Source organism: Canis aureus, chromosome 34, assembly GCF_053574225.1.
Source record: "Canis aureus isolate CA01 chromosome 34, VMU_Caureus_v.1.0, whole genome shotgun sequence".
NCBI lineage: Eukaryota > Metazoa > Chordata > Mammalia > Carnivora > Canidae > Canis > Canis aureus.
The window spans coordinates 8,103,446-8,124,677 of NC_135644.1; the positions used below are offsets into that span (position 1 = coordinate 8,103,446).

Consider the following 21,232-nt stretch of genomic DNA (forward strand, 5'->3'; position numbering starts at 1 on the left):
ACCCTGGCATAACGAAAAATTACAGAAATTTTCAACTCTTGATCTGCTTTCCTGATGTATTATTGTAAAGTTGGATACTGTTTATTTCTGCATAATTTTATATGTGGATATGTAGAGTGATAAACCAGTTAGATAGTATCTATGTGTGCTTGCTTGTTTTCATCTCCATGATTGCTCTTAGTTCATAACAACAGTTGAAGGTATTTCTAATCTGAACTTAAGGACAACTGTAGTATTTCTTCTGGAAATGCAGGCTAAGGAGCCAGTGTTCTGATTTGTTCATTACCATCATGTGTCTACTTGATGTAGACTTATTAGGGATGATTTAGTTAGCCTTAGGCTATCCTAATGGGTTTTCACTGGTTGTTAAAGCTGTTTGAAGAATCTAACTAAATTTTCTAAATAAACTGGTTGATTTATACTTATTGAGAGAGGAGTTTCAGTGTACCCACTCATATCATCAATTACAATCTGTTATGAAGTGTAATTTGCCCCGTCTTGATTAAAAGGCTTGCAGTTCTCTTTTCCTGAATCTCAGCATGTCCTCTGCTGCCCTCTAATGACTGCCCATTGGTAGCATCATTGCTCTCCATCCAACCAACATCACTGACCTGCCTTTCTCCAGCATCCAGCGGTTCATGTACCTGCTAGATCTGTGGGAGACCATCCCAGTAGGAAGAAACTGGGAGGAACTGCTCTGATGGAGAAGCATGCATATATGGCCCTCTGATTACCCCACACTTGTGATAATGTTAGGACTTGTAGGGTGTTTGTTTCATATCTTGTTCATTTATTTATACATTCATTTATGAGATATTTTTGAATGGCAGGTATGTCTAGCTCCTAGCCTTGCCTAGATCTGTTAGGTGCTTATTATAATTTTGTTAAATGAGCAATGAATGAATAAATACAAGTTAAATTAGAGATGGTTTATGATCTTGGGGAGACAAGATCCAATATACTTATTTGGTTGTCCTAGTTTTCCTCTTTAAAAATTTTTTTTAAAGTTCTTTTAAAATTTTATTTAAATTCAGTTAACTAACATATTCTTGATTTCAGAGGTAGAGGTCAGTGATTCATCACTCTTATATCATACCCAGTGCTTATTACATTACATGCCCTACTTAATGTTCATCTCCCAGTTACCTTGTTCCCCCACCCCCCTCCCTCCAGCGACCCTCAGTTTGTTTCCTGTGATTAAGAGTCTCTTATAGTTTGTCTCCCTCTCTGATTTTTTTTTTTTTAAGATTTAATTTATGTATTCGTGAGAGATGCAGAGAGAGAGGCAGAGGCATAAGCAGAGGGGGAAGCAGCCTCTCTGCAGGGAGCCTGATGCAGGACTCCATCCCAGAACCCTGGGATCACACTTTGCGCCAAAGGCAGATGCTCAGCCATTGAGCCATCTAGGCGTCCCTTGTCTTGTTTTATTTTTTCCTCTCTTCCCCTATGATCCTCTGTTTTGTTTCTTAAATTCCATGAGTGAGATCATATGATAATTGTCTTTCTGTGATTGAGTTGTTTCGCTTAGGATAATATTCTCTAGTTTCATCCATGTTGTTGTAAATGGTGAAATTTCATTTTTGTTGATGGCTGAGTAGTCCATTGTGTGTGTGTGTGTGTGTGTGTGTGTGTGTGTGTGTGTGTGTGTATACCACATCATCTTTATCCATTCTTCTGTCAGTGGACATCCGGGCTCTTTCCATAGTTTGGCTATTATGGACATTACTGCTATAAACACTGGGGTACAGGTGCCCCTTCAGATCACTGCATTTGTATCTTTGGGGTGAATATCCAGGAGGACAATTGCTGGGTCGTAGGGTAGCTCTATTTCCAACTTTTTTGAGGAACCTCTGTACTGTTTTCCAGAGTTGCTACACCAGCTTGCATTCCCACCAGCAATATAAGGGTTCTCCTTTTTCCGCATCCTTGCCAACATCTGTTGTTTGCTGACTTGTTAATTTTAGCCATTCTGATTGGTGTGAGGTGGTATCTCATTGTGGTTTTGTATTTTTCTCATCCTCAGTGATGTTGATCATTTTTTCAAATGTCTGTTGGCCATTTGTATGTCGTCTTTGGAGAAATGTCTGTCCATGTCTTCCGCCAATTTCTTGATTGGATTATTTGTTCTTGGGCACTGAACTTGATGATTTTTTTAAGATTATTTAATAATAATTTAAGATTATTTATTTATTTGAGAGAATGAGTAGGGAGGAGCAGTAGAGAGAGAGAGAGAGAGAGAGAGATAAGCAGACTCTCTGCTGAGCAGGAGCCCAATATGGGGCTTGATCCAGGACCTGGAGATCATGCTGAGCCAAAGGCAGATGCCCAACTAACTGAGCCACCCTGGTGCCCAGAGCTTGATAAGTTCTTTATAGTCTTGGATACTAGCCCTTTATCTAATATATCATTTACAAATATCTTCTCCCATTTTGTTAGTTGTGTTTCAGTTTTATTGACTGCTGTGTGAAAGCTTTTTATCTTGATGAAGCCCCAGTAGTTCATTGTTGCCTTTGTTTCTCCTGCCTTTGGAGACATGTCTAGCAAGAAGTTGCTGCTGTTGAGGTTAAAGAGGTTGCTGCTTGCGTTCTTCTGTAGGATTTTGATGGATTTCTGTCTCACATTTAGGTCTTTTATCCATTTTGAGTCTATTTTTGTGTATGGTTAATTAAATGGTCTAGTTTCCTTCTTCTGCATGTGGCTGTCCCAATTTTCCCAACACCATTTGTTGAAGAGACTTTTCCCCCCTAGGATATTCTTTCCTGCTTTGTTGCAGATTAGTTGACCATAGAGTTGAAAGTTCATTTTTGGGTCCTCTGTTCTGTTCCATTTATGTGTCTGTTTTTGTGCCAGGACCATACTATCTTGATGATTACAGCTTTGTAATAGAGCCTGAAGTCCGGAATTGTGATGCCAACAGCTTTGGTTTTCTTTTTCAACGTTCTTTTGGCTAGTTGAGGTCTTTTCTGGCTCTATACAAATTTTAGGATTCCAGCTCTGTGGAATAAGTTGATAGTATTTTGATAGAGACTGCATTGGATGTATAGATTCCTCTAAGTAGCATAGACATTTTAACAGTATTTGTTCTTCCAATCGATGAGCATGGAACATTTTTCCATTTCTTTGTGTCTTCCTCAATTTCTTTCATGAGTGTTCTGTAGTTTTCTGGGTATAGATCTTTTACCTCTTTGGTTAGGTTTATTCCTAGGTATTTTATGTTTTTATTAATGGTTTTGGTTGCAGTTGAAAGTGGGATTGACTTCTTAAGTTAGTGTGTAGAAATACAACTGATTTCTGTGCATTGATTTTATATCCTACCACTTTGCTGAATTCCTGTATGAGTTCTAGCAGTTTTGGGGTGGAGTCTTTTGAGTTTTCCATCATGTCATCCACAGAGTGAGTTTGACTTCTTTGCCGATTTGGATGCCTTTTATTTCTTTTTGTTGTCTGATTGATGAGGCTAGGACTTCTAGTGCTGTGTTGAACAGCTGTGGTGGTAGTGCATGTCCTGCCATGTTCCTGACCTTAGGTGAAAAGTTCTCAATTTTTTCCCCATTGAGAATGATATTTGGTGTGGATTTTTCATATAAGGCTTTCATGATATTCAGGTATGTTCCCTCTATCCCTACACTTTGAAGAGTTTTAATCCAGAAAGGATGTTGTATTTTGTCAAATGCTTTTCAGCATCTATTGAGAGCATCATATGGTTCTTGTCTTTTCTTTTATTAATGTGGTGCATCACACTAATTTGTGGATGTTGAACCATCTTTCCAGCCTAGGAGTAAGTCCCACTTGGTTATGGTGAATAATCTTTTTAATGTACTGTTGGATCCTGTTGGCTAGTATTTTGGTGAGAATTTTGGAATCCATGTTCATCAGGGATATTGGCATGTAATTCTCCTTTTTGGTGGGGTCTTTGGTTTTGGGAATAAGGGAACACTGGCCTCATAGAGTTGTTTTTTTTTAATTTTTTAAAGTTTGTTTTTCAGAGAGAGTGCAAGTGGGTGGAGAGGGAGTGAAAAAATCTCTTTAAGGATTTTTTTTTAATTTAAATTGAATTTAGGTAATATATACTGTATTATTAGTTTTAGGCATAGAATTTAGTGATTCATCAGCTGCTTTCAACACCCAGTGCTCACCTCATCAGGTGTCCTCCTTAATGCCCATCACCCAGTTACCCCATCCTTCCTCCCCCTCCCTATCAGCAATTCTGTTTGTTTCTATGATTAAGAGTCTCTTATGGTTTACTTCCCTCTCTGTATTTATTCTTCCTTCCCTTCCCCTATGTTCATTGGTTTTGTTTCTTAAATTCCACATATAATGAAATCATATGGTATTTGTCTTTCTTTAACTTATTTCACTTAGCATAATACCCTCTATTTCCATCCGTGTCATTGCAAATGGCAAGATTTCATTCTTTTTGATGATTAATATTCCATTGTGTGTACACACACACACACACACACACACACACACCACGTTTTCTTTATCCATTCACATGTCAGTGGACATCTGGACTATTTTCCATATTTTGGCTATTATGGACATTGCTGCTATAAAGACATCCTGCCCCTTTGAAATCACTTTGTTTGAATCCTTTGGATAAATACCTAGTAGTGCAACTGTTGGGTCTAAGGTAGTCTTTTTTTTTTTTTTTTTTTAAAGATTTTATTTATTTATGAGAGACACACAGAGAGAGATACACACACAGAAAGAGAGAGAGAGAGAGAAATAGAGAGAGAGAGGCAGAGACACAGAGGAAGAAGCAGGCTCCATGCAGGGAGCCTGACCTGGGACTTGATCCTGGGTCTCCAGGATCCAGCCCTGGGCTGAAGGCGGCGCTAAACCGCTGAGTCACCGGGCTGCCCATGTAGTCTTATTTTTAACTTTTTAAGGAACCTCCATATTCTTTTCCAGAGTATCTACATCAGTTTGCATTCCCACCAACAGTGTAAGAGGGTTCCCCTTGCTCTGCATGCTTGCCAACATCTGTTGTTTCCTGACTTGTTAATTTTAGTCATTCTGACTGGTATGAGGCAGTATCTCTTTGATTTTTTTTTTCCTTGGTGCTGAATGATGTTGAGCATTTTTTGTGTGTCTGTTAGCCATGAGAGAGAATCTTAGACTCCCAACCAGAGTGGAGCCCAATGCAGGGCTTGATTTCGTGATTTTGAGGTCATGATCTAAGCCAAAATCAAGAGTCAGATACTTAACCGAGTCAGATACTTGAGCCAACCAAGTGCCCCAAAATCACAGCTTTCATTTCTTGGCTACTTCACATTTTATCCATGAGGTCATGTGAATTGGCCTACGCACCCTAAAACCTATATTCCTCTTTAGCTACTTTTTCATCACTTTCAACATGTTCTTAAGAAAAGAAGCTGTTTGATTTAAAAAAAATCTAGTATTTTGTCATGCTGAGATGGTTCTGTAAGGTAATGGAAATTTTGGATAAAGCCTCCATCTCTTAGGTGACAGTGACAAAAAATAAAATTGCTTTTGGATATTGTAGTGTGTCAAGGTAAATCTAGACTGGAGACCGAGACTATCTTCCTTTTTCACTTTAAGTATATGGAGAATAATACAATGGTGAAAGATTTGACACTTGTCAGCATAAAATCAATAACCTGACTTGCAAAGCTGGTATAACACAGCTATTACTTTAAGGGTTAGCTGCAGTTATCATTTCCTATGCCTTATGGCATCTTAGGAATTTCAGATGTTCCTTTTTTCTCTTGGGTACTAGTTAATTGCATTTTATTGTGACAGTGACTTAAACCTTAGTGTTGATGGACATTTTATTCAGTATAAATGGCAAGAGATTAAAAAAGCAGCAGTAAATGATTGCAGAAACCGTCTTAAGTTATAGTTTTGCTTCCTATTCCAATCAAGTTTCTCCGTTGCCTAATGAGAAGGGTATTCTAGTTAACTTAAGTAGGAAACGGATTTATTGGAAGGATGTTATTACAACTCACAAAATTGATAAGGATGGAGAAGTAGACTCAAAAAATAGGAAGGAACCAAAGGCAGTTGAAATTGGTCTGTGCTCATGCCAAAGGAAAAATCTGGTTAGAAAGCCAGTTCTGTTTCTATGGCTAAGTTGTTCCTGTATCTGTATTATCCCTTCAGGGTTGAAATTCCTTTGTGGGAGCATCCCATTGACCACCTAGAGTAGCAGTTCTCTTGTTTCCAGCTTACAGAGGGTCTCTGAGGTTAAAACTATTTTTATAATAATTCTTTTTTTAAAAAAGATTTATTTATTTATTTATCCATGATAGAGAGAGAGAGAGGCAGAGACACAGGAGGAGGGAGAAGCAGGCTCCATGTCGGGAGCCTGACGTGGGACTTGATCCTGGGACTCCAGGATCATGCCCTGGTCCAAAGGCAGGTGCTAAACCGCTGAGCCACCCAGGGATCCCTATAATAATTCTTATATCACTTGCCATTTGCATTGATGATTGTTGAAGCAATGGTAGGCAAGTTATGGTGCCTTAGCATGAATCAAGGCAGTAGCACATATGTATATATCATATATCATAAATATATGATATATGCACATATATATATACACACACACTCCAGATATTTTAATTTTGTATATAGACTATAGCTGCATCTTGTTTAGTTGGCCAGATGTCACTGGATATTTTCAGAGCTGTTTTACCTATAAATTTATAATGTAATGTGAGAATATCACTACTAGAATACATTGCCTGAGTATGAGTCCTGACTTCCAACTTAACTAGCTGTTAGACGTTGGACAACATTTAACCTAAGCCTGTAATGTTAATTCTGTAAAATAGGAAAAATAATGATACTTACTTTGTAGAAGTAAGTGAGGATTAAATAAGTTAATACAAATCATTGAAAACAATGCATGGCTTATAGTAAATACTTAGTAAATGGAAATTTTCATTATTATCATAATTATTGTTGGGGAGGAAAAATTTTTCTCTACCTTTCAAGGTTTATCTAGCTGGTCTAAGAATTAAATTGACATGAGATAAATTGAGAGGAGAAATCAAATTAATTGCCTATAGGGAATCCACATAAATATGAGATTCTAAAAATAGCCAGGCAAAATGAGGTATATATGTTATACTGAACTTAGGAGAAGGGGGTAGGAAAGCAATTCACAGGAAGATGAAAAACAGTAAATGTTTGATAAACAAATGTTGGGCCCTGTAGATATAGTGGGGACATTAGGATATAGGAGGACTTTAATCAAAGATCAAGGTTGCTTAAGTTCCTCTCTGTCTACTGCCCTGAGTTCATACTATAATGTGGTTACCTATAGTGATAGCTCTCTTACTATTGATCAGAGTTCTTTTAGGCAGGTAGAGGGAAAGTCAGAGTTTCTAACTGTGTCTTTTGGGCCTTGATTGTTTTTGTTTTTAGCTCAAAATAATCTGAATGCAAGGTGGCATATCTCGGGGCAACTTGCTCTGACCCCTGCATTATCAAGTTTTCAAATCTAGTCTCTGAAAGGTGGTCATGGGAGAAGGGACCATAGATGTGAATCTGAGCTATCTGATTTTTGAGAGCTTGATAACTGACTCATCAGGTCAAGATATACTGATCTGGAAATATGAACTGCTACTGGCTTTAGATTTAAAAAGTGTAATGTGAGCTTTTCCATCATTTTACCTTTCAGTTGTATGTCAGCTGGGGCTGATGCAGAACAAAAATGAACAAATTGCAAACAAATATTAAGAATAAAACTTGATAAGAATATATTTAGTTTTATAACTTTTTTTCTTTGTAGATAGGTAGAAATAATTTTTTTTTAGTTGTATACATGGTAGCTATAAAATCATATATTTCTATAAGTAATCTTGTTTGATTAGTCATTATTTGGCAAATATTAAGACTACATCTTTTTTTTCCCCCAGTATTTGAGGGTTTTTTTCCTTAAAAGAGTACTCTTCCCCCCCCCCCCCTTTTTCCCCCTTAAAAGATTACTCTTTTTTTTCATAGGGCAGGGCTATGATTTGAGTTTTTAGCTCAAGCTAATAACACAGTATCTGAAATGGGATAACTTCATGGCAAATATTTGCTGAATAAGTAATTATTTTCATGTGGAGTCACATTTTCTATTCTGCTTGAAAACTATTTTCAAGAGAGTATGCTTTGTGGTGACTGTAGTTTATAATACTATGTTGCATATTTGAAATTGCTAAGAGAGTAAGTCTTAAAAGTTGTCATCATAAGAAAAAAATTGTAACCATGTATGGTGACGGATGGGATGTTAACTAGACTTGGTGTGATGATCACTTTACAGTATATGCAAATTGTGAATCATATTGTACACCTGAAACTAATATAATGTTATATGTCAGCTGTATCTCAATTTTTTTAAAGGAGGCTGTTAAATAAAAGATTATGGCTTCACTAACAATGCAAATTCATGGGATATTGCAAGGAGCCATCACTATATTGTGATGATGGGTGTGAAGTGGGACAGGGAAAGGAAGGATGAAATGTGGTGGAGAATACTCTCTCAGACATGCAGCTAAGTATAGGTGGATAATATAATTGAACCTATGAATTTTTTTTTGTTTTGTTTTAAATGTTCTGCTCTCCTTGAAATCCATTTTGATAGTGTACTGGGCTGGCTATGCCTCCAGATGCCTGTGCTGTTAAAGCTCCCTTTTGAGGGAAACGGTCTTATGCTTGGGCCTTGCTATATGGATAGTCCCATTTTGTATTTAGCCATAATTCTTGGCTGAGGCCAAGTGGACACTAGAAAAATAAACCAAGAACAGTGGATTATAGCTTGGTAGGAAGAGATCAACTGGGTTAATCAAATTTTTCCCTGGAAATTAAAAAAAATTCAGAATGTGGAGAGATGGAGATAGTTAACAATGGGGACAAAAATTGAAACAGCCTATTAGGAAATATCTTGAGGTAAACGTGAGGATGTGTAAACCATATGTTATGGAGAAGCAAAAATATGAGAGATTAGAGGTCTCCATTTAATGGTGAAACCAAGAGAGATATTTGGAATTAAGCTGTGTAATTAATAAGGAGAGCAATAGAGAAAAGACTGCCTGTTTGAGAAATTGATTGATTCCTTTATTCACCAATAGTTATTGAATTAATGTTCTGTACCAGCCACTTCTAGCCTCATTACTGCCCTGGAAGAGTTAAGCCAGTGGGGCACCTGGCTGGCTGAGGTGGTAGACCTGTGCTTCTTGATCTCAGCCTCCTGAGTTAGAGCCCCATGTTGGGCGTGGAGCTACTTAAAACAAAACAAACACAATTACAAGCAAAAACAGTTAAGCCAGTGACTCTCAGCCGGCTGTGATTTTGCCTACCAGAGGGTATTTGGCAATGTCTGGAGACATTTTGGTTGTCACAGCCTGGAAGGGGGAGTGCTCTTGGTATTCTAATGAATAGAGGCCAGGATGCTGCTAAATACAATGCACAGAACAATTTTTGCAAAGAAGTATAATCTGACTCAAATGTCAGTAATCTGAAATTGAGACACCCTGGCATATGTTATCATAAGTATGTATTTCATAGAATAATTATTATATTGTAGTTGACATTTAATTTTCTTTGTTTTCAGGAGTGAGGAAGTTTACTGGAGTAAAATGGAGGCTTCAGTAATACTACCCATTCTGAAGAAAAAACTTGCGTTCCTTTCAGGTATGTTTTTTTTCTTAAAATTGGAAGTGTTTGATGTATAAATTTCTTTAGACTTTTTTTCTTTGATAAGTTTGACAGAAATGCATTTTTCTCTGAAGGTTTCGTTTCAGAGGTATTTCTGAGACCTCTTTTTAATCAGAATATATAGCTGTGTGAGCCACCTCTGTTGACACTTAGCAGGCCAGTATTTATTTTCTAATTGATTAGATAGGTGTTATGTCTTTATATATAAAGATGATATAATACAGGCCAAGAAAAATTGACTAACCAGCACCTAAATTCTTGTTTTTGAAATATAGAGTTAGTTTTTATGATATCCTGCATCCTAGTTGTTATTGTCTTCCACCTTCCTGTGAGAAGGTTTCAATGCACTTGCAGGAGTTAGGAAATATCAGTTATGTGGTTTTCATTTTTTATTGTTGAACTCGGTTATACAGGCTTGACTGTATCTCTGGTTATTAACCCAAAGTATATATGAGCTTTATCAAGAGAAGCTGCAGGATACTTTATTAGTGTAAGAGCAGGGGCATGGTACTTTGGGATAACGATTTTCTGGAATTAAGGATCATTGAGTAAATTTGCACATGCTTTGGAATGGGTACTATGGCCTGCCTGTTTAGGGTTACTTGAACTTTTTTTTACCTTGCTTTTTATGTCTTTTTTTAGATCTATCAGAATTGTCTTGATCATTAGGCTATGAATGTCCTTTTTAAAAGGTATATTATATCTCTTTATAAACTGGCATATTTTTCTAGTGCAGATTATAAAGGACAAAATAAGATATTGAATTCCACTAGTATTCTTGTTTCCTTATTTAACGTATTTCCTTTTTCAAAAAACAATTTTATTTCCTTACCAGTTGACAATTTTGTTTTCTCCATTCTTTTCTGATGTTAAGGTGTTACAGGACACATACTTATTTATCGTTCATGGAAGTTCAGCAGTATAAATTCCCATAAGTGAAACTGTTAAAGAGAATTTACATTTAAATTTGTGTTAGGTTTTGTCAGATTACCCTCTAAGAATATTGTTTCAATTTCTGTTTCTAACACCAGTGTAAGAAAATGCCTATTTGTCCACGCCTTTGACGAATAGATATTCTTCTTCTTCTATAATCTTTATCAGTGACATTTTTGCATCTTTATGACACTTATCTGTGCAGCATTCCACCCGTTGGCCATAGCTAGTTTTTTTAAAAAAAGATTTTATTTAGGGACGCCTGGTTGGCTCAGTGGTTGAGTGCCTCCCTTCAGCCCAGGGCATGATCCTGGAGTCCCGAGAGTGAGTCCCACATTGGTGTACCTGCATGGAGCCTGCTTCTCTCTCCCTGTGTCTCTCATGAATAAATAAAATCTTAAAAATTATTTGTTAAGTTAGAGGATGAAGGTATGTTAGCACACATGCAAGCAAGGAGAGGGACAGAAAGAGAGGGAGAGAGAGAATCCTTGAGCAGACTCCCTACCGAGCATGGAGCCAGTCTTGGGGCTCAGATCATGGCCTGAGCCAGAGCCAAGAGTCCGTCACTTAACTGGCTGAGCCACCCAGGTGCCCCAGCCATATCTATTTTGAAAGTCTTTTTCCTCTTGGCTTCTGCCATTTTTTTTGTTTACTTTAATATTTATTTTATTGTTCCTTAGTGAAAGCTGAGGACATGAGGTTAAGTGTAGTCCTGAATGTTAGACCTGTCCTCTGAAGACAATTCCACAGTGGGTCAGAATGCTACAGTTCAAATATGAACCTTTTTGCACATTTGGTTTAATGCAGGCATAAAGGTTAGCGACTTTTGAGGAACAGATGAAACTTCCTTTAGTCCACCCCTCTTGACTTTCTCTATTGACTATTAATTATTTCAACCAATACTTTAACATTTTTTAATAATAGAGAAAAAATTTTCAAACCAAAATCATTTAAAAAAATCAATTAAAAAAAAAACCTGAACAAAAACCGTGAGTAGTTGAAGTCACTATTGATTATCTATTAAGTTGAACCATTCGAAATTGCATTAATTCAGATTAAACAGACTGGTTGAATATCATTAATTTATATGGTTAACCTAATTAAAAGAAGACCATTTTTGGTTGCTACATCATGAATTGCCCTCATGTCACGCATAGGAATTGTTTTTTTCACTTTACAACTTTCAGTTTTTAGTGATAGATTTCTAGAGATCATACAGAATTTTTACATTTAGTATTTGCTGGCTTTTAAGCTTTTAAAATTGCTATAAATGTCATTTGGGTCGACAATGCACTTTAGTATCAAAGTCACCTGGGGAACTTTCAAAGAAGATATGTATGTAGAAAAGTTAGATTTTAATGTTTATGGAAGATTGAAGAGGGCTTGAGCATCCATGAAATGTGAGTGTGTTCCACTGCTTAGCTTTCAGGCTTCTACAGCCAGGTTGCATGTGCTCTTCTCAGCTGGGTAGGACTTTCTCCTTCTTTCCTCATAAACGCAGAAGTCATGTCTGATATCTGTGAGTTCACTCAAATCATTCCTCATCTCAGAACACTTTAATACTCTAACATGATTTGTAAATTCTACCCATTTTTTTAAGTCATAACTTTTCTACAAAACTTTTCACCTTTACCACAGTTTGTATCATTTTCTCATTTTCTAAATCCTTTTTTGGAATACTATATATATGTTATACAACACAATTTGGCAGATAAACTCATATTTCATACTCATGTTTTCTTATGATATAAAGCTTTTCTTCCTGGGTTGATTGGAAATTTACCTTACTCGTTACTGCTTATAGTGCTAGGCATTTAGTAGGTGCTTGATGAATTGATGACGTTAAGAAGCAGACTGAATAGAAGAAAATTAAAATGATAGTTGCTGCGTTTAAGTGAAAATTTCATTGATGAATTTTTTCTCTTTTCTAAATTTTGTATGATTTTGCTATACTACTATAAACATTTACAATATATAAAATAAACAGCTATTAGATAGGTTTTTTTTTTACTTATATCTTAAATACTATTTGTTTTAGTAACATTGGACCCAAACATATTTATTTAGTGCTTTAGTATCTATTATATGTTGTATTTATATCTTTTATTTTTAATAGGAGGAAAGGACAGACGAAGTGGCCTCATTCTGACAATTCCATTATGCCTGGAACAGACAAATATGGATGAGCTCAGTGTCACCTTAGACTACCTACTCAGCATTCCAAGGTGACTCTAAAGGTGTCTTTTTAAAAATCTTGATATGTTGTTATTCATTTATTAATGATTCCTGTTACTAAGGTATATGTTGCTATGTCACCTCCTTTTATTAGTGAGATAATAATTAAAGACACTAGAATCAATTATTTCTGATAAACACTAGAATCAATTATTTCTGATAAAAGAATTAATGTATGCATTTGTTTTATTTTTTTATTTTTTAAAATATTTTATTTATTTATTCATGAGAGACACAGAGAGAGAGAGAGGCAGAGACACAGGCAGAGGGAGAAGCAGGCTCCATGCAGGGAGCCGGACGTGGGACTTGATCCCAGGTCTCCAGGACCACACCCTGGGCCGAAGGCAGCGCTAAACCGCTGAGCCACCCAAGCTGCCCTATTGTATGCTTTTAATGCATTGGATAATATGATACAGGTTTCCAGAATGTATGCACTGTCAACTTTTAAGGAACACAAAGATTGAGCATTTGTGTGCCATGCAACTTGAGAAAACATGAGAGAAGTGAATTTCATAAAATGCATCTTTTATTTAAATAGCTATTTCAATATATAGATAAAAATCTGTAAATTTTAATAGAGTGAAGGCTATTAGGAATTCAAACATTTTTATTTTAAAAAATGCAAATGCTTATGTTTTAATCTCAGATCTTTGGATTTTTAATTTTTGTATTTCTTGGGTGAAGGCAAAGCAAACTTTTTTTTTTGTTGCTTAAGCCTACCTATCACTTCAACAACAAAAACAAACTCCTAATTTCCTCTTCTATACGTGATATTTAGAGACTGAAGTCTGACAGTTTATTAGAATCATCTGGAGATTTTTTTTTTCACAATTCTAACGCTCTCCAGAGATTTCTGATCAAATTGTTCTTGGGATGTCTGCTTATCCCTTAAAGGATTTTAAAAAATCCTTCAATAGGGTGCTTGGCTGGCTCATTTGGTGGAGCATCTAACTCATGATCTTAGGGTTGTGATGTGAGTTTGAGCCCCACCCACATTGGGTGTAGAGATTACTTAAAAATAAAATCTTAAAAAAAAAAATGTTTGGGGCTCCTGGGGCTTAGTTGGTTAATCATCTGACACTTGATTTTGGTTTGGGTCATGATCTTGGGGTCCTGGGATCGAGCCCTGCATTGGGCTCCGTGCTCAATGTGGAGTCTGCTTGGGATTCTCTTTTCTCCCTCTCCATGTGCATATGCATGTGTTCTCTCTCTCTCTCTCTCTCAAATAAATGAATAAAAGTCTTTTTTTTTTTTGAATAAAAGTCTTTTAAAAAATATCCTTTATAATCCTTTAAGCTGCCCAGATAATTCTTAATTTGCAGTTAGATTTATAAGCCATTGCAATAAAGAATGAGGGCAGATTTGTTTGTTTGTAAACTATAAAGGTGGCAAAGGAGCAAAACTCTCTTATATAATGCTCTTAAACACCAGATAATGAATTTTAAACATTTTAATCAGAACAAACAATGCTTTGTATTCTTCCTGTATTTGCTTTATTGACATAAGAGATTGTTTCATCTTAAACCACCTTGCAGAGTACAGGGTTAAAACTATATTTTAGAACAACTGACTTTAATCATACTTAGTTCTAACATTGGTCTGTAATTTAATGATTCCTTTGCTGATTATTTTTTCTGTATTGGGGAAATAAGTCTTCAAGTGAAAATTTTCAATTTTCAATTTTTTTTCTTTTTTTTTTACTTTCTGGAAAGGAAAGTTAGCAGACCTCACAGTGTGTTACTATTGAATAATCTTCCTAATCCTCTGCACCGAATGCAGAGGATTGTATTATTCACCATTAGGTAACAAACTTATTTGTGGGTAAATAATACTAGCTAGACATACAGCTAACAAATTCTGAAAAAGTATGCATTCTTAGGTGAAGTGAGGTTCTGAAGGAATGTAATGTACAAATTACTGGTAGTCCGTATTATCCATGAAAAATTCCTAAGCAAGGATTAGAGATTTACAAAGTGTTTTATGAACATGCTATGTTTTCCTCTGGTGACACTGGAGGAACATGTCACTGAAGCTGAGTTCTGGAAGACACAGCTTATCATTTAAGTTTGTGATTAAAAAAAAAAAATGCTTGTGGGGCACCTGGGTGGCTCAGTTGGTTAAGTGTCTGCCTTTGGCTCAGGTCATGATCCGGAGATGCTGGGATCCAACACCACGTTGGGCTCCCTGCTCAGCAGGAAGTTTGCTACTCTCCCTCCTACTGCCCCTCCCCCTCACTCAAATGTTCTCTCTCTCTCGTGTGTACTCTCTCTCAAATAAATGAATAAAATCTTAAAATAAATGCATTCTTTTATATACTAGAATCATGCTCAGCCCAGCAGAATGCTCCTATGGTAAGAAGCACTGGGTAACTGAGGCAGGCTAAGGGACCAGCAGTTTCACTCATCTCTTCTTTCTGTTCACTCTGGGTATGTGAGTAGCAAGTACAGTGGAAGACAAAATAGCCTACACTATTGACATTTCTCTCTCTTTTCCTTAATGCTATTCCAGTGTAAATTATGAATCAGCTTCTGCATATCCATACATACCTGCCAGCTAGTAGAGAAGATATGAATTGAAGCCGTGTGAAAGAACTTACTTTAGCAAGGCAAAATATAGATACCTGGATACTTTATTTTTGAAAATTATTTTGCTAGGCTTTAGTCCTCAAATATTTGTGAAAACTAAATTGTTAACCTTCCACTTTTCTGGGAGAGCCTCCTATAACTTTGGTGTTTGAAAACATAGTTGGCAGCTCTGTATCAGTACTTGCCATTTCATTAGAGAGCTAGAGTGTATTCTGAGCTCTTCATTGCAACTTTGGAGATCAATTTATTAGATGTAATCTTTAAAACTGATTTTTCTCCTTCAGAACATCTGCAGTTCAAAACTGCATTTATATTATTTTGATTTAATTTAAATTAATTTAAGTTTTTAGTGGGAGGAGGGATGCGGGGAGAGAACGAATCTTAAGCAGTCCCCACACCCAGCATAGAGCTCAACATGGGGCTCTGAGATCATGACCTGAACTGAAATCAAGAGTTGGATGCTGAACTGACTGAGCCACCCAGGTATCCCCAAAACTGCTTTTAAATTATAATCCCTCCAGCATTTAATTATAAAAAATTTCAAATATACAAAAGTTTTTGTACAGTAAACACCATTGTGCCCATCATTTACAAGTCTCCATCATTTACAATTGGACTTGATCATGTATGTATTCATTATCCTTCCCTCTTTCCATCTCAGAGCTGTTTTTAAGTTTGCCGTGTCAGATTATGCTTAGCATGTGTCTAGAAAGGTGTCCTTTTTAGTATTACGTCTTCGTTTTTTGTGTGATCTGCTGTGTCTCCCTGTCTTCTGCTTTTAAAGTTTGACCCCCCTACACTGTGACTATTCCAGGATAGCTCAGCAGTGCACTTGTCTGGCCTCTTCCTTACAGGCCATGCCCCAAAGCGGTCTCTTTTTGCATTAAACATATTAACATTTTGAATATAATAATAGGTTTTAAAAAGTTACATAAAAATAAAAAAACTATTCAGTTTCTTATCTATACCTCATGCTTATTTTTAATGAGGAGAGACAAGGTATGAAATATACATACCTTTTTTAAATTGTGCAGGGTAACCCAGCACAATTGAGGATGGAGGCATTTCCTGATTCTTTTTCACACAGTTGCCTCTAACCTTGCTTTTGTTTCAGATCTTTGATTTAGAGGGCTTAGGAGAAAACAGGAGGTTAGGATACTTGTAGCCTGACCTGAATACTAAGTTCAAGTTCAGGCGACTCTTGTCAGTTCTGTGTGGAGTTCAAGCCTAACCATTACTGCCTCATTTTCTATAAAGGGTCAACCATAGGTTTTGATATAGAGTAATAAAATGACAAGTTTGGGCCAGCCTGAGTGTTAAATTTTAGGAGAGGTAAGTGGAGTTTATCTTTTGTTTTCTTAGCTGTTACTATATATTTTAGACATGAACAATAGGATCAGAAACTGGTGAGTCCATAATTAGGAGAGTCCCTAATGGAACTAAAGACAAATCTATAAGTTAATCTACAAATCTTTTCATTGAAAAAGTAAATACTGAGACTAGCAATAAACAGAACCACACAAGTAGGTCATTAATCTCATAACATTTTATTACGTATTTTACAATTCTAAATCAGAAGTGTATCCACATTCAGTGCAGCAAATGAGATTTGTTTCAGTACTATTACTGTGATAGTGATGTGCTTATAAGTTACTGAGACTACCTGCTTTTTAAAAACATTTTAAAAACATGTGGCAAAACACATTTCTTAACTTTGTTTTTTCATTAGTACTTTTCTGAGAAGCCCTTATATTTTTATTTTTTTAATTTTTATTTTTAAAAGATTTTATTCATTTATTCATGAGAGACAGAGAGAGGCAGAGACATAGGCAGAGGGAGAAGCAGGCTCCATGCAGGGAGCCCGATGCGGACTCGATCCCAGGGCCCCTGGATTACGACCTGCGCCTGGATTACAGCCACCCAGGTGTCCTGTGAAGAGTCCTTTTGGATTGTTTTTCATATTTATGTCTGCTTGGTGTCATAGCAGTTTATGGTTAAATTACAGTTTGTTATTAGATTGTGAGGTCCTTGAATGCAGAATCATTTTTTATTTATCTCCATGTCCGCAGTGCCAATAAAAATGATTTGGAGATTTCAGCTGTTCATTGTATCCATATTGAAGGAATGAGCCAGACTTAGCAACACAGTGATAGAAATGATCTAAAATGCATTATGAAGGGAAAGAGAACAGCTGTGTATGGTTCTATAATTCTTTAAAATGGTGAAATTATTTGAATTCCATAACTAGTTTTTTAACTGTCAGTATTTTTTGTAATTTAAGTATAATTGACATATAATGTTATATTAGTTTCAGGTTTACAACATAATAATTTGGAAATCTTATACGCAGTGCTCACTATGATAAATGTGGTTGCCACACAACGTTATTACAATATTACTGACTATATTCCTTATGCTGTACTTTTCATATCTATGACTTATTTCTTTTATAACTGGAACTATGTACCTCTTAATCTCCTTCATCTATTTTGCCCATTGTCCCACTCACATTGTTTCTGGCAACCACCAGTTTGTTCTCTTTATTTAATAGTTTGTTTCGTTGTTGCTGTTTGTTCATTTTTTTTATTCCACATATAAGTTAATCTAATGGTGTTTGTCACCATATAAGTTAATCTAATGGTGTTTGTCATCTCACCATTCTTTGAGTTATTTTACTTAGCATACTAAACTTTCCATGTTGTTCATGGAATGTCTTCCATCCATGCAATTGCAAATGGCAAGATTTTTGTTCTTTTTTTGACTAAGTAATAGTCCATGGTATGTATGTATGTATGTTATGTGTACATACATACACACATTCCACATCCTCTTTATCAGTTCATCTATCAGTGGACAAGTGGATTGTTTCCATATCTTGGCTCTTGTATATAATATTGCAATAAACATAGGAGTGCATATATCTTTTTGAATTAGTGTTTTTGTTTTCTTTGGGTAAAATATCCCATAGTAGAATTATAGCACTGTGTGGTATTTCTACTTTTATTTATTTATTTATTTTTTTACTTTTAATTTTTTGAGGAACCTCCATACTGTTTTCTACAGTCGTGGTATCAATTTATGTTCTTACCAATAGAGTATGAGGGTTCTCTTTTCTCCACATCTTGCCAGCACTTATTATTTCTTCTGTTTTTGATACAGATCATTTTTACTGGTGTGGGGTGGTATCTCCTTATGGTTTTGATTTGCTTTCTCTGAGTACTAGTGATACTGAGCAACTTTTTATGTGTGTGTTAACTATCTGAATGTCTTCTTTGGAAAAAATCTATTCAGGTCTTCTGCCCATTTTTTAAATCATACTACCTTTTTTTTGGTATTGAGTTTTAGAAGTTCTTTATAGATCTTGGATATTAGCCCCTTACTTGATATATCATTTGCAAATGTCCTCTTCTATTTAGTAGGTTTCCATTTTGTTTTGTTGATGGTTTCCTTTGCATGCAAAAACTTTTTTTTTGGTTTTTGGTTTTTTTATCCTTTCTCTTGTTAATGTCACATATCACATTGATTTACAAATATCAAACCATCCTTTCATTGTAATAAATCTCACTTGATTGTGGTGAATGATCCTTTTAATGTATTATTAAATATGCTTTGCTCAAATATCTTATTGAGGAATTTTGTATCCATGTTCTTCAAGTATGTTGGCCTGTATTTTTTTTTTTTTTTTCTGTATTTATCTGGTTTTGGTGTCAGGCTAATAATGGCCTTATAGAATGAATTTGGAAAATTTCCTCCTTCTTTTATCTTTTAAAATAGTTTGATAAGAATAGGTATTGATTCATCTTTTTCCTTAAATGTTTGATAGAATTTACCTGTGAAGCCATCTTATCCTGGACTTTTGTTTGGGAGTTGATTATTAATTCAATTTTGTTACTACAATCAATCTGTTCAAATTTTTTGTTTCTTCCTGATGCAGTTTTAGAAGATAATGTTTCTAGGAGCTGATCTGTTTCATCTAGGTTGTTTAATTTGTTGGCATATAATTTTTTTATAGCATCATCATAATTCTTCATATTTCTGTAGTGTCAGTTGTCCTCTTCTATCCTTTCTGATTTTATTTATTTGAGTTCTTTTTTTTTTTATTAGTCTGGCTAAAGGTTTATCAGTTTTGTATATCTTTTTAAAGAATCAGCTCTTGGTTTCTTTGACCTTTTCTAATTTTTTTTTTTTGGCTCATTTTATTCCCATCCTTATCTTTATCATTTCCTTTCTTCCAACATTGGATTTTGTTTGTTATTCTTTTTCTAGTTCCTTTAGGGTAAGTCTAGATTGTTTCTTTGAGATTTTTATGTTTATTTGAGGTAGGTTTGTATCATTAAAAACTTCCCATTTAGAACTGCTTTTGTTGCATCCCAGAGATTTTGTAGTGTTGTGTTTTTGTTTTTATTTGTATTCATGTATTTTTTAATTTCCTCCAATTTCTTTGTTGACGCATTGGTTGTTTAGTAGCATATTTGGGTTCTTTATGTTTGTATTTTTTCTAGTTGTTTTCTTATAATTGATTTTGAGTTTCATACTGTTGTGATAGGAAAAGATGCTTTATGTGTTAGTCTTCTTAAATTTATTGAGACTTGTTTTGTGACCTAATGTGATCCATCCTGGAGAATGTTCCATGTGCATTTGAAAAGAATGTGTATTCTGCTGTTTTTGAATGGATTGTTTTCTATATATTTTTATGTTTTTTAGGTCCATCTAGCCTAATGAGTCATTCAGAGCCATTGTTTCCTTATTGCTATTCTGTTCAGATAACCTGTCCACTGATGTAAGTGAGGTGTTAAAGTCCCTTACTGTTATTGTATAGCTGTCACTTTCTCCCTTTATGTCTGTTAAAATTTGTTATATGTATTTAGGTGCTCTTATGTTGGGTGCCTGGATATTAACAATTGTTATGTTCTCTTGTTGGATGGATCCTTTTATCATTATGTAATGCCCAGTGTTTGTCTCTTGCTACAGTTGTTCTTTTAAAGTCTATTTGTCTGATATAAGTATTGCTGCTCAGCTTTTGTTTTTCTTTTTTGCTTCCTTCTGTGTGGAATATCTTTTTCTGTCCCTTCACTTTCAGTCTGTGTCTAGGTCGGAAGTGAATCTTTTGTAGGCAGGCTTTTTTTTGTTTGTTTTTTGTTTTTAAATCCATTCAGTCACCTACTGTCTTTTGATTGGAGCATTTAATCAATTCATATTTAGAGTAATTATTGATAGGTGTGTACTTACTGCCATTTTGTTGTTTTCCGATTGTTTTTGTAGTTCTTCTCTGTTCCTTTCTTCACTTGTTCTTTAGTGATTTGATGGCTTTCTTTAGTGTTTTGTTTGGAATCCTTTCTCTTTATTTTTTTGAGCTGAAATGAAGAGTTGGACACTTAACTGACTGAGCCACCCTGGCACCCTTGAACATGTTTTATGTTCTTGATGAGTATTTTTTTTTAATAATCATCTCAGTCATATAACATATTGAAAATTTATAATGTGCTGTTTTAAAAAATGACTGCTAAGCCAGTATTTGTTTTCTTTGCCATGTAGTTTTTATTTTTCTGTCCTTGCTCTTTCCTTTTCACCTGCTTAAGTACACATCAGTGGATGCCTGCTGGACTAGTACAGTAGCCAAGCTAACTTCTCTGTCCCCTTCCCTCCACTTTCCACACCAAAACAAGATTAATTTCATTGAAACAACAGTTTTATCTTTCCCAGTTTTCTATGACCTCCTCTTTCTTACTGCACAGTGAATTCAATTCAGTAGCCATTTATTTTGCTGATACCACTGCAGACATTGTATATCATGTATTGCGAAGGCA

General features: G+C 35.5%; 1 protein-coding gene across 2 annotated transcripts in view; it reads left to right on the forward strand.

The window, feature by feature from the left end:
• Nucleotides 1–21,232, forward strand: part of SESTD1 (SEC14 and spectrin domain containing 1) — a 143,110-nt gene that overhangs the window by 40,193 nt on the left and 81,685 nt on the right. For both annotated transcript variants that reach the window (XM_077883277.1, XM_077883276.1), the window contains exons 2-3: nucleotides 9,569–9,648; nucleotides 12,722–12,830. In XM_077883277.1, coding sequence (XP_077739403.1) covers nucleotides 9,594–9,648; nucleotides 12,722–12,830 — 164 coding nt within the window. In that variant the 5' untranslated portion in view covers nucleotides 9,569–9,593. The remainder of the gene's footprint in view (nucleotides 1–9,568; nucleotides 9,649–12,721; nucleotides 12,831–21,232) is intronic.